This window comes from Chanodichthys erythropterus, chromosome 9 (genome assembly GCF_024489055.1).
Source record: "Chanodichthys erythropterus isolate Z2021 chromosome 9, ASM2448905v1, whole genome shotgun sequence".
In the NCBI taxonomy this organism is placed as follows: domain Eukaryota; kingdom Metazoa; phylum Chordata; class Actinopteri; order Cypriniformes; family Xenocyprididae; genus Chanodichthys; species Chanodichthys erythropterus.
The window spans coordinates 23,680,788-23,695,230 of NC_090229.1; the positions used below are offsets into that span (position 1 = coordinate 23,680,788).

General features: G+C 36.7%; 2 protein-coding genes across 8 annotated transcripts; both read left to right on the forward strand.

The window, feature by feature from the left end:
• Nucleotides 1-1,593: 1,593 nt before the first annotated feature.
• On the forward strand, nt 1,594-5,447 carry LOC137026539 (oocyte zinc finger protein XlCOF6-like). Of its 3 annotated transcripts, none has more exons than XM_067393924.1 (4): nt 1,594-1,666; nt 1,854-1,991; nt 3,287-3,346; nt 3,479-5,447. In XM_067393924.1, the coding sequence occupies exons 2-4, from the start codon at nt 1,907-1,909 to the stop codon at nt 4,765-4,767; spliced, it is 1,434 nt and encodes a 477-aa protein (XP_067250025.1). In that variant the 5' UTR covers nt 1,594-1,666; nt 1,854-1,906; the 3' UTR covers nt 4,768-5,447. The 3 variants fall into 3 exon arrangements, with proteins under 3 accessions (XP_067250025.1, XP_067250023.1, XP_067250026.1); XM_067393922.1 differs by having other exon boundaries at nt 1,646-1,780; XM_067393925.1 differs by lacking the exon at nt 3,287-3,346 and having other exon boundaries at nt 1,646-1,780.
• Nucleotides 5,448-9,249: 3,802 nt separating this feature from the next.
• Nucleotides 9,250-13,505, forward strand: LOC137027181 (oocyte zinc finger protein XlCOF6-like). Of its 5 annotated transcripts, XM_067395092.1 has the most exons (4): nt 9,250-9,270; nt 9,692-9,752; nt 11,058-11,156; nt 11,274-13,505. In XM_067395092.1, exon 4 carries the CDS (start codon nt 11,279-11,281, stop codon nt 12,203-12,205), a length of 927 nt encoding a protein of 308 aa, XP_067251193.1. In that variant the 5' UTR covers nt 9,250-9,270; nt 9,692-9,752; nt 11,058-11,156; nt 11,274-11,278; the 3' UTR covers nt 12,206-13,505. The 5 variants fall into 5 exon arrangements, with proteins under 5 accessions (XP_067251193.1, XP_067251191.1, XP_067251192.1 ...); XM_067395090.1 differs by lacking the exon at nt 11,058-11,156 and having other exon boundaries at nt 9,251-9,270; nt 9,648-9,752; XM_067395091.1 differs by lacking the exon at nt 9,250-9,270 and having other exon boundaries at nt 9,280-9,752; nt 10,958-11,156.
• Nucleotides 13,506-14,443: the final 938 nt, after the last annotated feature.

Below are 14,443 nucleotides of genomic sequence, written 5' to 3' on the forward strand. Positions count from 1 at the left end.
TTTTAAGGAAAGACTTACTTAATTTTGACTTATTTTTCCTGAAAACAAGAAAATAATTTTTACTTGTCAAGAAAATGCTTCTTGATTTAAAAACATTAAGATATTTTGACTAGAAACAAGACAAAAACTCTAAGTAAGAACAGCATTTTTTGCAGTGCGTGAGGTACCTTCATGCACTGCCTGCCAAGTCATTGCCTGATGGGCAGTGAGGCAACAAGTCAGCTGGTTTTCGGATGCAGCAGTATTACATTAAAAGGTCATATATTTTATAAATGTGCTATATTGCAACTTAATCACAAATGTGTAATTACAAACATTTAAAAGCATACAAGTTTCAATAAAAATGAAATTAAAGTGTATTTTAGTTTACCATAAATTATTGTCTGAACATTTGAACTATATTTCAGTGATAGTAGAAATTATATTAAAGGTCTTCTTAAGTGGGTTGAAAAAAGTTAATTGCATTTAACATAAATGTAAGCCTATAATACATTTTCGTCTCATTGCAATGAGCATGCAGTGTCCAAAAACATTACATTCAGTTCACACGCAAGTATGTTCTTTAAATTATATTATTTTAAATAAGAATGACACTTTAAAAAATTTGTCACGCTATGAGCTTCTTAAGATATCAAGTAGCCTGGTTAAATAACTACAGTTTAATTCCTCTTATCAAAAGAAAAAAGAAAGAAATTCAGTCAGCTACATTACATGTTAGATAATACACTGAAAAAAACGTAAGGAGGCAATATATTTTAAAAATTGTATGTGCTCCCAAAGTCTTGATGTGGACCTGATGGGACTTCTGCGTGCTGGGAATCTTTAGGCTCCACAGTTCAGATTTAATTGTCTTCTTGTTGGCTCTCAGTTTGATTCTTATTCATCTTGTTATCACTGTGAGATTTCCAGCCTGACTCATCAGAGCTGCCCATTATAATCTGCCTGCAAAACCGGAAGCTGCACTTTTAGGACTGCATTTCTAGGACCCTAGTTTTTGTGGTAGCACCATCTAGTTTAAATATTTAAACAAGGTTAACAATCGATAGGTTTAGGGATAGGGGTTGGTTAGGACAATATATCAATTAAATTAATGTAAAAAAATTGTGTATGGATACTGAGCTTTCTTGTACAATTTTATAAAACGTGTCTAATAAAGCAAACAAACATCAGCTTTTGCTTATTTTATATAATTTTATACAAATTTGATATAAATATTACATCAAAATGGTCTTAAAATGTTGACTGGGTTAGATTTTGAAATTCTTAAAAATGCCATTAAAGAATAAAGAAAGAAATTTCTGTAAACAGAAGAATGTCCTTGGACTATTTTGTGTGTTTGAGGCTATTATTCATACATACATACATACATACATGCATATATAGGGTTTCTAAACCAGCTTACTCTTACAATAGTAGTTCTTATATTTTCAGCACATTGGTTGACAATTTAAAAAAAAAAAAAACATAATTACGTAATTAATTTTACATTTCCACTCTGAATTTATTTGACATTTTATTATGTGTATGCCGTCTTATTTATGTACATTTCAATGCGCTTTCTGTAATTTTAGACGGCTTGTGGACGGGACTTTTATTTTGGTCTGGCGTTATGACATCATAAGACTGCACTGCTCTCCTCTGGCTGAACAAAGGTTCGAGTTTTTGTGTGAGTATTTGAGGCGTTTACATTTATACAAGTCGTTCAATCAGTTAACATCTTAAATGTAATGTGAAACGAGTGGATTAGGTGCCATTTGACGCTTTACAGTTCAGTTTTAAGGTAATGGATATCTGCCGACTTATTTCTATCATGTTTTCCTGATATTAAACATGAATAATGTCCAAACACACAGGAACAAGAAACAATTGGTGAAACAACTGATATCTACGTGACACTGTTTTCAAGATGGCATTTATTAAAGAGGAGACCGAAGACATGAGAATTTCAGAACCATTCAGAGTGAAACATGAAGATACTGAGGAGCAAGAAGGTTGGTTTTCAAATGTGAACTAATTTTGTTCTCATGAAAATGTTGACATTTAAACAAATAAATGATCGTTTTGAAAAGTCATGACTTGAAATTGACATGAAAGAATCTGAACGTATGAAGAATATAGACATAAGAGTGCCACAACTAAAGCATTAGACATAATGCTGTTATGTCACTCCAGAATCCTGAGTTAAATCCATTCTTTTTAAGAGAAATGTCAATTTACAAGACCCAGAACTCTCAGTGTTGTCACAATACCAAAATTTAGGTAGTCTGTGTCAATTCCAGTTTCAACATATAGCAAAAACTATTAGAACTATTAAACAGTGTAATTATTTGATCTATTTTTTAAAAAACGGTTGGTCTTCAGGGCACAGCTATGCAACATGTACATTTATGTGACTCTAGCGCAGCAGTTGTCCACTCAGTTGACCAAACCTTCATGTCATGCCAGATGTTCATGTCTTTCTTTCTTCAGTCGAAAAGAAATTAAGGTTTTGATGAAAACATTTCAGGATTATTCTCCTTAGTGGACTTCAATGGCCTCCAAATGGTTGAAGGTCAAAATTACAGTTTCAGAACAGCTTCAAAGGGCTTTAAACGATACCAGACAAGGAATAAATTATCTAGCGAAACGATCAGTCATTTTCGAAAAAAATACAACTGTATATGCTTTATAAACACAAATGATCATCTTGCATGCGATTGTCTTGAACGCAGCGCCAGTTCCATTTTTTTCCATAAGTAGAATAGGGAAGGCGTAGGACATACAGCGTAAGCTTTTTGAAGAATACGGAAAGCGGAAGTTTAAAGCCCTTTGAAGCTGCACTGAAACTGTAATTTTGACCTTCAGCCATGTGGAGGCCATTGGAGTCCACTATAAGGAGAATAATCCTGGAATGTTTTCATCAAAAACCTTAATTTCTTTTCGACTCAAGAAAGAAAGACATGAACATCTTGGATGACATGGGGGTGATTAAATTCAGGAAAAGTTTATTTGAAAGTGGACTAACCCTTTAAAGTGTTAGTTCACCCAAAAATGAAATTTCTGTCATTAAATACTCGCCCTTTTGTCATTCCAAAACTGTAATTTTCGGAACACAATTTTAATATATTTTTGATGAAATCTGAGAGCTTTCTGAACGACCCATAAGCAGCAACATCATTGCAACATTCAGTGCCCAGAAAAGGTTGTAAAGACATCATTAAAATAGTTCAACCTTAATATTTTGAAGTGACGCAAATACTTTTTGTGCACAAATAAACAAAAATAACGACTTTATTCATTTTTGAAGGTACTCAAGGATCAGAGTTGGGAAGCCCTGATCTAAATGATCATAAAATAACTGTTACAGGTATCTAGACCTGCTAATTTTTCATTATGATAATGATAGAATATCCTTTAGCACATTGAATACAAGTAGTCATTTGATGTCTGTTGCTTTATGTTAAGAAATTGGGCTTAACTTGTATTTTTCTTTTTTCAGACTTGATGCCACTTAAAGAGGAGAGCCCTGAACTGAATGAAACGGAGGAGAAACAACAGTGTGAGAAACATGATTTCATAGCTGAAGAAAAACCGTGCTTGCAGAGTGAAAACTCTTCATCAGAAAAAAGTGGTGAGGAGGCAAGAAGATCTAAAAGATCTTTCACCTGTCAACAGTGTGGAAACTTGTTCACTACAGCAAGAAACCTTAAAATCCACATGGACGTTCATGCTGGAGAGAAGCCTTTCACATGTGATCAGTGTGGAAAGAGTTACACCAAAAAAAAGACATTAAATGATCACATGAGGATTCACACTGGAGAAAGACCTTTCAAATGTGATCAGTGTGGAAAGAGTTACACCAAAAAAAAGACATTAAATGATCACATGAGGATTCACACTGGAGAAAGACCTTTTGAATGCGATCAGTGTGGAAAGACTTACACACGTAAAGACTCCCTTAATTTCCACCTGAGGATTCACTCAGGAGAGAACAGTTTTATATGTCATCAGTGTGGAAAGCGTTTTACACGCAAAGACTCCCTTAAATTACACATGAGAATTCACACAGGAGAGAACTGTTTTATATGTCTTCAGTGTGGAAAACATTTCACACGTAAAGACACCCTCAATGTACACATGAGAATTCACACAGGAGAGAATTGTTTTATATGTCACCAGTGTGGACAGTGTTTCACGACTTTGAAACGCCTTAACAAGCACAGCATAATTCACTCCGAAGAGAAGCCCTTCAAATGTGACCAATGTGAAAAGGTGTTCAAAATGAAAAAGCACCTGAAGAGACACTTGACAAGTCACACTGTGGAGAAGCCTTTTAAGTGCCATCAGTGTGGAGTCTGTGAACAGGTGTTCAAAAGAAAGAACGACCTAAAGAGACACATTACAAGTCACACTGCGGAGAAGCTTTTTAAGTGCCATCAGTGTGGGAAGTGTTTAAAACATGAAGAATCCCTTACTTGTCACATGAAACTTCACACAGGAGAGAGGCCTTTCAGCTGCCCTCAGTGTGGAAAGAGTTTCATAAATAAATCATACCTTACTACTCACATGAGATTTCACTCAAGAGTGAATATTTTTAAATGTACTCAATGTGGAAAGAGTTTTACAAAGAAGAAACACCTTAGACTGCATGAAAGTGCTCACCCCAAAGCGCAGTATTTCCCCTGTCCTGAGTGTGGAAAGAGTTTCACACCTAAAGAAAACCTCAGAAAACATATGAGAATTCACACTGGAGAGAGACCTTACACCTGGGAAGATTTTCTTACATAAAGTTGTCAAATGAAAATCCACAAAAGAAGTAACAATTTAAAGCCCGGGACACATCAAGCTGACGGTCGGCCATCAGGACATGTCAGGCTGTTTTGGGAGTCGGTCGGCTTAGTTTTTTTCTGCACCGGTGGCTCTCATCGGATGCTCAAATCAAATCATGACAAGAAGTAAATGGAACTGACCATAGCAAACATCAAAGTAAAGAGGAAAACGCACTACAGACAGTTGTCATTATTGTCATTTCATCTCATTTGAACAGTGGATTATGTAAGGAATAATTGACAATGACCCATTGAATTATTAGAAAATAACGCACACCCAAGGTAATATTAAGGCTGTGATGTGAAGCATTATTATATTCTAATAATTCAACGGCCCAGAGTTAATTATTCTGCTTATGCTATGGTTACCACACCTCAAGACACTGTTTGGATGTTTGTCAGGTTTTTGTCCTTAAAACACTCTTGTGTGTGGGACTATTTTCTTGTTCATCTCATCCTAAGCCTCAGTTGCAAATTCCAAAATGTCATTTCAGAGCTAGTTACAGAGGTTTTTAGTAACACTTCGGCAGCAGCATCTCTACTAATAGCGAAACAGTAAGTTTATCTACTCTCAAGAACTGCACCATTATTACCTTGCTGGTGAGAAATGTCATGTATGCATATGCATAATAAAATGTATTTTGTGGCAAAAACCATGACAATACTTTGTTGTTTTTATCCTGTTGTTTACTATATTTGCTTGGTAGGTGTCGTTTTTTTTTTTTTTTTTTTTTTTTTTTTTTTTTTTTTTTGAAGTTGTAGGCTGTAAGGACCTTTTGAAATAATTGAAATCATTTGGCAAAGTGATATGGAACTGTAATGTGGTTAGGGTTGCAAAATTCCAGGAATTTTCAAGGCTGGAAACTTTCCATTGGAAATAACGGGAATTAATGGAAAAAACTTTAAAAAAATTTTAAGAAAATGCAGAGTTCCCTATAACAAGGAACTTAAATGTAGTTAAAAAAAATCTTGCAGCATAATTTTGTTCAAAACAACCAGATTTAATGCAATTTAAGTTGAATTTGTACCCTGCATTCCTCGGTCACACACACAGCACACTGCTTACTGGAGTGCCAATGAGGCCACACCCCCTGCATGTACTTGCATTCTTCCATAACATTCACAATAAGACTTTATTTTAGGGTCATTGAACTATTTGCTTATTAGCATGAGTATTAATAGAATATTGGCTATTTATTAGTACTTATTAAGCACATATTAATGCCTTATTCTGCATTCTTAATTGTACCCAATACCTAAACTTAATAACTACCTTACTAACTATTAATAAGCAGTAAATTAGGAGTGTTACCGCATGCACAGATAATTTGATGACCCTCCCCCACACACTCACTCCCCCCTGAAAAAAAAAAAAATCCTCCATATATCACTTAAGGGGGGGATTCCCCTCTATTTTCCAGGCCTTGACTACCACAGAAGCCATACTTGCTGCATTTGAGCCCAAGGACTACATCAAGTGAAGTAAGTTTTAATTATAAAACTTGGATAAATATATTTGATCTATGTTATTATAGTTTAACTAGCAAATACCAAAATGTGTTTATACAGTAGCTAGCTAGCTAGCCAGTAAATCAGATATCTAAATTTAAGCTAGCACTATTTCATTGAAAATTTATGAGGCTAGCTATCATGTAGTTAGCTCAAGCTGTGATGCTCTTTCTGTCAGTTTTCTGTTATCATACAGAATTACTGTACCACCCAAAAGTTTGGACACATTACTATTTTTAATGTTTTTGAAAGAAGTCGCTTATGCTCATCAAGCCTGCATTTATTTGATCAAAAATCCTTCAGAAATCATTCATATTAAGTTTTCTGAAGAATTCTTGATCAAATAAATCCAGGTTTGATGAGTGTAAGTATCAGGATTCTTCTGAGAATAGAAAACCATTATTTTGAATTGTAATAATATTTCACAATACTAATTTATTTATTTATTTCAAAAACATTAAAAATAGTAATGTGTCCAAACTTTTGGGTGGTACAGTGATTCTGTATGATAACAGAAAACTGCCTAGCAGAATGTAGAAGAACATTTACTGTATACAGTGTACTATGTTATAGTTTGTTTGAGCAAGCATGCTGATTAAGGAGTATTTATTCATCTAGCTTTTTTCTAATTCATTTGCATCAATTGTAAAACATTTTTACCATTCCAGAATATTGCAGTTGTTTATCTATTTATATACCTGTGCATTGCATTGCATAAGTGTTTTTACTAGCTTTCTTTCTAACCATCTACAGAACAATGTCACGCACACGATCTCATGTGTGGATACATTTCACCTCAGCCAACGTGGAAGGAAAGGCTGCGTACAGTTGCAAATACTGTGCAAACACCTATGTTAAGAATGACACAAAGATGCAGAATCATATAGCCAAGTGCCCAAAATTTCCCCAGGGCTCAAAACAAGCAGCCCCAGGCAAGAGTTCATCTGCTTCCATTCGGAGTGAAAATGATTAAGATTCAGACACCCTCTCGTCAGCTCCTAGTCACTCTGAAATCAGAGGATTTTTTTTACTCAATGGATGATTGTAGCCAGAGAAATGTTGATGAATGTTTTGCTCGAGCATCGTATGCTACTGGCTCACCTCTGATGCTCACAGCCAATGTCTACTGGAAGAGATTTCTGAATGCTCTTCGCCCCGCATACACACCTCCCACCAGACATGCTTTATCTACTCATTTGCTGGATACTGAGTTCAACAGAGTGCAAGCAAAAGTCAAGCAAACCAATGACAAAGCAGATTGCATTTCAGTGATCTCTGATGGGTGGTCGAATGTCTGGGATCAAGGAATTATCAGCTACATCGTCACCACCCCTCAACCAGTGTTCTATAAGAGCACAGACACAAAGGACAACAGACACACAGGACTCTACATTGCTGATGAGCTGAAAGCAGTCATCAGTGACCTTGGACCTAAGAAGGTTTTTGGACTAGTAACTGACAATGCTGCGAACTTGAAGGTTGCTTGGGCACACGTGGAGGAGACATACCCTCACATAACAATTGGCTGTGCCGCCCATACTCTTAATCTTCTCCTTAAGGACATCATGGCGCTGAAGACAATGGACGCGCTGTATAAGACAGCAAAACAAGTAGTGAAATATGTGAAAGGCAAACAGGTAGCTTCAGAAATCTACTTCTCTAAGCAAAAAGAAAAAAACAAGAACACCACACTGAAGCTCCCTAGCATCACTCGATGGGGTGGGGTTGTCATCATGTATGATAGGGGAAGGGGTCTTTGCAAGAGATGGCCATATCCCAGACTGCAGCCATTGAAAGTCTCATGAAAAGTGTTCTGGGAAAGGGTGACCAGCAGCCTGAGAATCCTCAAACCCATAGCAGCAGCTATTGCCAGGATTGAAGGTGATAATGCCATCTTGTCAGATGTTAAATGTCTGTTTGCTGAGCTCAAACAAGAAATTCAAACTGTCCTACCTGCTTCCCTGCTCCTCCAAGCAGAGGAAACTGCAGTGGTCAAATCAATGGAGAAGTGCCAAGAGTTCTGCATAAAGCCAATACACACAGCAGCATACATGCTGGACCCAAAATATGAGAAAATCATACTCTCGGCTGAAGAGATCAGAAGTGCTTACACTGTCATAGCTGCCATGTCTCACCATCTGGGTCTTGATAAAGGCAAAGTTCTTGGCAGTCTGGCAAAGTACCGTACCAAACAAGGCCTTTGGGAAGGGGATGGGATATGGTAGTCTTGCCAGCATATACCTGCATCTACCTGGTGGAAGGGACTTTGTGGATCTGAGACCCTTGCACCGGTAGCCTCTATCATCCTTCAAATCCCACCAACATCTGCCGCCTCTGAGCGTAACTGGTCTCTGTTTGGGAACACGCACACAAAGGTTCGCAAACAGGCTTACAAATGCAAGGGTTGAAAAAATGGAGGCCATCCGGGCAAACCTACGGCTCCGTAACTTAGTAACTTTTCAGATTTTGATTAAAGATAGACAAACAATTTTTTTCTGTGTTTTAACTGGCACGGATTAATTGTTTACCACAAGACTAGTAATATGCACTAACAAAGTAAATAAGGTCAATTTTGATTTCATGTGTACTTTAAAGTAAACAAAAATGCCCTATTTTTTGTGTGTGTATGTGAAGCAACTATTCATTATGTACTTTCTTCCAGTGTGCGGACTTTTCTTTGCTAATTTTCTTTGAATTAAGACTCTTAAGGGAAAATGCATGAGTTAGTGACTTTTCAAAAGTTGCTAAAAGTTGCCAAATAAAATTTAAAAGTAGCTAAATTTATTGCTCTGTGCTTTTTGGAAGAAAAAAAAATGGCTAAGTTGGCACCACTGCTTTTTTGTATGATTTTATTTTCTATGCACTTTCTGTTTAGACAGGATGTGGACGAGACTTTTATTTTGGTCTAGTGTTATGACATCATAAGGCTGCACCGCTCTCTAGCTAAACAGAGGTTTGAGTTTTTGAACGCTTAATTATTTGGCGTGTTTAAATTGATACAAATCGTTCAATCTACTCGTAGTTTTTACAAGTAATGTGAAATGAATGCATTTTGTGTGAGGTGCTGTGTGACGCTTTAAAGTTCATTTTTCAGTTGATAGTTGCCGTTTTCTCATTCAGTTTCTAAATCGTGACTTCAGGAATGATTATTTAATCATATTAAACCCATTTTATTATATTTTTGTGTCTTGGTCCTAAAACGCTATTTTATTATGGTATCTGTTTGTGATTAAAGTACGTTTATACGCGAGTAACAAATGAGGGTTAAATTTATATTTCTTTCTATTAGTTGTTTTCTTCATTTTAAACCTGGAAAATGTCCAAACATAGGTACAAGAAACTCTGAAACAACTGAGATCAACACTGTTTTCAAGATGGCGTTTATTAAAGAAGAGACTGGAGACATTGCAGAACCATTCAGAGTGAAACAAACAGGTTGGTTTTCAAATGTTAACAAAGAACTTATTTGTTTTCCTCATTAAAATGTTGACATTTAAGTAAATAAATTATAATTTTGAAAAGCCATGAAGGAGTCTGAACATATGAAGAATTAATGAAGAATCCAGTCTCATATGAGTGCCACAATTAAAGCTGATTTGTTAAAAATATTTATAATTGTCTTAATGTCATTATCACCAAATCATTCACCATAATAGGCACTGTGGAATATGGGGTTAAATCCATGCTTTCTAAGAGATAAAAGTACAAGATGTAGAGCACTTAGTGTTGTTATGATACCAAAGTTTAGTGTCAATACCATGTTTCAGTATATAGCAAAAACTATTAGAACTATTAGATTAAAATATGCACTTATTTTTATTTATTTATTTTAAATTGAAATACATAAGTTATCAGTAAATAATACAGGGATAATTCACCCTCAAATGAAAATTAATTACATAAATTACTCACCCTGGTGTTGTTCTAATGCCATATTCCACTCTTTCTTTTATAAACCACAAAAGGAGAATAAAAAAAGTCCTGCTCCTGCTCGTCCATATAATGGCAGTGAATAGCGACCAGCATCAAGCTTTTAAAAAAAAGACGTATCACAGGATGATCCCATGCGACACATGTTGTATATTCTGGGGGTATATTATATTAAATTTAAAGTATTAGTTAACGAAAATCCTGACTTTGGCCGTTGGTCTTCAGTGCATGGCTATGCAACATGCACGTTCATGTGTCTCTATTAGCGCCGCAGTTCACTCCATCAAAAAAAGCACACAAGTTGTAAAATCTTCTAAAGTCTTAATTTCTCACAACTTGTGTGCCTTTTCTGGGCAAGACGAAGTAAACTGTGGTGCTAATAGAGTCTCAAGAATGCACACGTTACATATTCGTGCACAGAACACAGATGCAACTTTTTTAATTTAATAAAACATTGATTTTCTAATTCATGTACAAAGCCAAACACTGGAATTGGAATGATAGTGGTATCACAATTGTTGCCTTAAAAGACTGAAAAAAATTATCTCTGATTACAAACTGATTGAATTTATTTTTTTGTAATTTTTATATTCCAAAGTCTGATGTAAAATCCTTGATATATAATTATTATGATTGGAATTTGGTTGATCCTCTGTCATTCTCTACTGCAATCAGTGACTCCCCCTTTCTGCCTCTTTCCGTCTTTGCAGTGCAGAAGTCCCTCTTAATGTCGATGATGAAATTACTTCTACTTTTTTGAATGAATATTCTCCTTAAAATCTATTATTCCTTGTTCAACACTGAGCTTAGGACAGTGAAAACCAAGGGCTGCCATCTAGAAAGGCTTTATAAGAAAACTCACCTTTCTGTTCACTCCTTGGTATATACTGACACATTCAGCAGTATAGGGTAACTATATAAATAACAATTATTATTATTATTAACCTTTGGCATGTTGAATACAAATATTTGTTTGAAAAATTGAAAATTGGGGTTAACTTGTATTTTTCTTTTTTTACCATTCAGACCTGATGCCGCTTAAAGAAGAGAGTCAAGAACTGAATGAAATGAAGGATAAACAACATTATGAAAAACCTGATTGCTCAAATGAAAAAAAACTTTGTTCAGAGCCTGAAAAGTCTTTCTCACAAAAAAGAGGTGAGGAGGCGGGAAGATCTAAAAGATCTTTGACCTGTCAACAGTGTGGAAAATCGTTTGTTACAGCACAAAACCTTAGAATTCACTTGAGAGTTCATACTGGAGAGAAGCCTTTCACATGTGATCAGTGTGGAAAAGGTTTCACACAAAACAATACCTTAAAGGAGCACATGAGGATTCACACTGGAGAAAGACCTTTCTTGTGTGGTGAATGCGGAAAGGATTTTGCGCGTAAAATCTGCCTTGATGTCCACATGAGGATTCACCCAAGAGCAAAACGTTTTATATGTCATCAGTGTGGACAGAGTTTCACGGCCTTAAAACGCCTTAACAATCACATGATAATTCACTCCAGAAGGAAGCCCTTTAAATGTTACCAATGTGAAAAGGTGTTCAGTTTTAAAAAAGAGCTGAAGAGACACTTGGAACAGTGTTTTATGTGCCATCAGTGTGGAAAGTGTTTAGAACATGAAGAATACCTTAATAACCACATGGAACTTCACAATGCTGGAGAAAAGCCTTTCACTTGTCCTCAGTGTGGAAAGGGTTTCATAGATAAAGGATACTTCAATGCTCACATGAGAGTTCACAAAAGAGAGAACGATTTGAAATGTGATCAATGTGGAGAGATTTTTACAGCAAATAAACTTCTTAAATTTCATAAAAATACTCACCCCGAAGAGCAGCAGTTCCCTTGTCCTGAGTGTGAAATGAGTTTCACATCTAAAGAAAACCTTAAGACTCACAGGAGGATTCACACTGGACAGAGAGCTTACTCCTCGGAAGATTTTCTTACATAAAGGACACCTACATGAAAATTCAGAAAAGAGGAAACGATTTAAAGCTCTGGACACTTGCGGGTTGGTTGCGGTGGATGAGAGATAAATCGATGTGTTGATTTTAACCCTTTCGCACGTAAGTTTTAAATATTCTGTCTGACCCCCCAGCGTGAGTTTTTTGAAGCGACCGTTATTTAGAACGTATCACTTTATGGTTTCCATGGTGACGCGTCATTGCTTGTTATGTGACACACCGCAGCACTGTATGAAAGATGGTCTGCTTTCATTTAATTTTTCCTTTGTTATTCAAAATATTCACAAATTTGTTGACTATAGCATGAAATATCTAATATTCCGATTGACAAATATGTGCAAGTGGATGTGTTTTGCAGTTTAAACACCTTTATAACGATCATGTTAGTTGAGCCATATGCTCGATGGACGCCACCATGTTAGTTTGCGCCGCACAGAGAATCGGATCTGTTGGATTTACAACCCGTGAATTTATCCACTTCTCCCGAAATACATGAAAGTAAGTGAGTCGGTGAACTGAGGAAGAATAGAGTAAGCTTTAAAGTTACTTTCACAATGTGTCTGATATGAATAAAACGTGTCGTCTAATTATAATGGAAAGGGTTGTTATTTCCGCTTCTATAGACATTATTGTGTATTTTACAAACTCTAAATATATTGTTTTGTTAGTACTTATGTGTATTTAAATGTCTGAAACCTAAAATAAACATTATTTGGTTGAAAACACTGCATATATGTGATATATGAAAAGCGCTGCGCGCATCCGTCTCTGGTTTTAGCGCCAGCCAAAGCGCGCACGCACATTTGAATTTGGCAGTTGATCACGCGATGCACTGAACGTTCTAATCACACCGGTGTGATCGTACGCTCCTGGGACCAGCCAAGATTGATCACACCGGTGTGATCGTACGTGTTAAAGGGTTAATAAAGACACTGAACTTGGTAAAACACAAAGAACGTGTGTTACTCTTTTACTTTTTTTGTTTTACAACAATGTAAATCTCTGTAAAACATGCCTAGAGCAATTCATAGTGGTCATTATACATTATTAACAGAAATTATGTTGATGTTCTCCAACATGATGGAAATGTCAGGCACTAATCTGCAGATTCAAGCAGCAATGGAGCCAAAACAGATCAGAGAGAAAGTTCAAAAAGGAAAATTTAAGAACTAAAGGAAAGAAAAGTACAGTGTTGGAGTGTTTTACTGAAATAGTTAACCAGGGCGGATTAAGTGCTGGTATGTGATATGTAACACTGTGAAGTGCTGTACAGTGGGTACGAAAAGTATTCAGACCCCCTTAAATTTTTCACTCTTTGTTATATTGCAGCCATTTTCTAAAATCATTTAAGTTCATTTTTTTCCTCATTAATATACATACAGCACACCCCATATTGACAGAAAAACACAGAATTGTTTTTTAAGAGATGTCAATTTACAAGACCCAGAACTCTTAGTGTTGTCACAATACCAAAATGTAGGTAATCTGCACCCTTTTGATCTAATTACAGCCATGAGTCTTTTTGGGAAAGATGCAACAAGTTTTTCACACCTGGATTTGGGGATCCTCTGCCATTCCTCCTTGCAGATCCTCTCCAGTTCTGTCAGGTTGGATGGTAAACGTTGGTGGACAGCCATTTTTAGGTCTCTCCAGAGATGCTCAATTGGGTTTAAGTCAGGGCTCTGGCTGGGCCATTCAAGAACAGTCACGGAGTTGTTGTGAAGCCACTCCTTCCGTTATTTTAGCTGTGTGCTTAGGGTCATTGTCTTGTTGGAAGGTAAACCTTCGGCCCAGTCTGAGGTCTGAGGTTTTCGTCCAGGATATCCCTGTACTTGGCCGCATTCATCTTTCCCTCGATTGCAACCAGTCGTCCTGTCCCTGCAGCTGAAAAACACCCCCACAGCATGATGCTGCCACCACCATGCTTCACTGTTGGGACTGTATTGGACAGGTGATGAGCAGTGCCTGGTTTTCTCCACACATACCACTTAGAATCAAGGCCAAAAAATTATATCTTGGTCTCATCAGACCAGAGAATCTTATTTCTCACCATCTTGGAGTCCTTCAGGTGTTTTTTCATGTGTCTTGCACTGAGGAGAGGCTTCCGTTGGGCCACTCTGCCATAAAGCCCCGACTGGTGGAGGGCTGCAGTGATGGTTGACTTTCTGCAACTTTCTCCCATCTCCCGACTGCATCTCTGGAGCTCAGCCACCTCTCTCACCAAG

What these genes read in the sequence shown, in the direction of transcription:
- LOC137027181 (XM_067395089.1), top strand. Translation starts at nt 9,575, where the DNA reads ATGAGGGTTAAATTTATATTTCTTTCTATTAGTTGTTTTCTTCATTTT. An exon ending in ATTCAGAGTGAAACAAACAG is followed by an intron (nt 9,753 to 11,273) that starts GTTGGTTTTCAA and finishes TTTACCATTCAG; the next exon opens with ACCTGATGCCGCTTAAAGAA.
- LOC137026539 (XM_067393924.1), top strand. Translation starts at nt 1,907, where the DNA reads ATGGCATTTATTAAAGAGGAGACCGAAGACATGAGAATTTCAGAACCA. An exon ending in AGATACTGAGGAGCAAGAAG is followed by an intron (nt 1,992 to 3,286) that starts GTTGGTTTTCAA and finishes TCATTTTTGAAG; the next exon opens with GTACTCAAGGATCAGAGTTG. An exon ending in TCATAAAATAACTGTTACAG is followed by an intron (nt 3,347 to 3,478) that starts GTATCTAGACCT and finishes TTCTTTTTTCAG; the next exon opens with ACTTGATGCCACTTAAAGAG.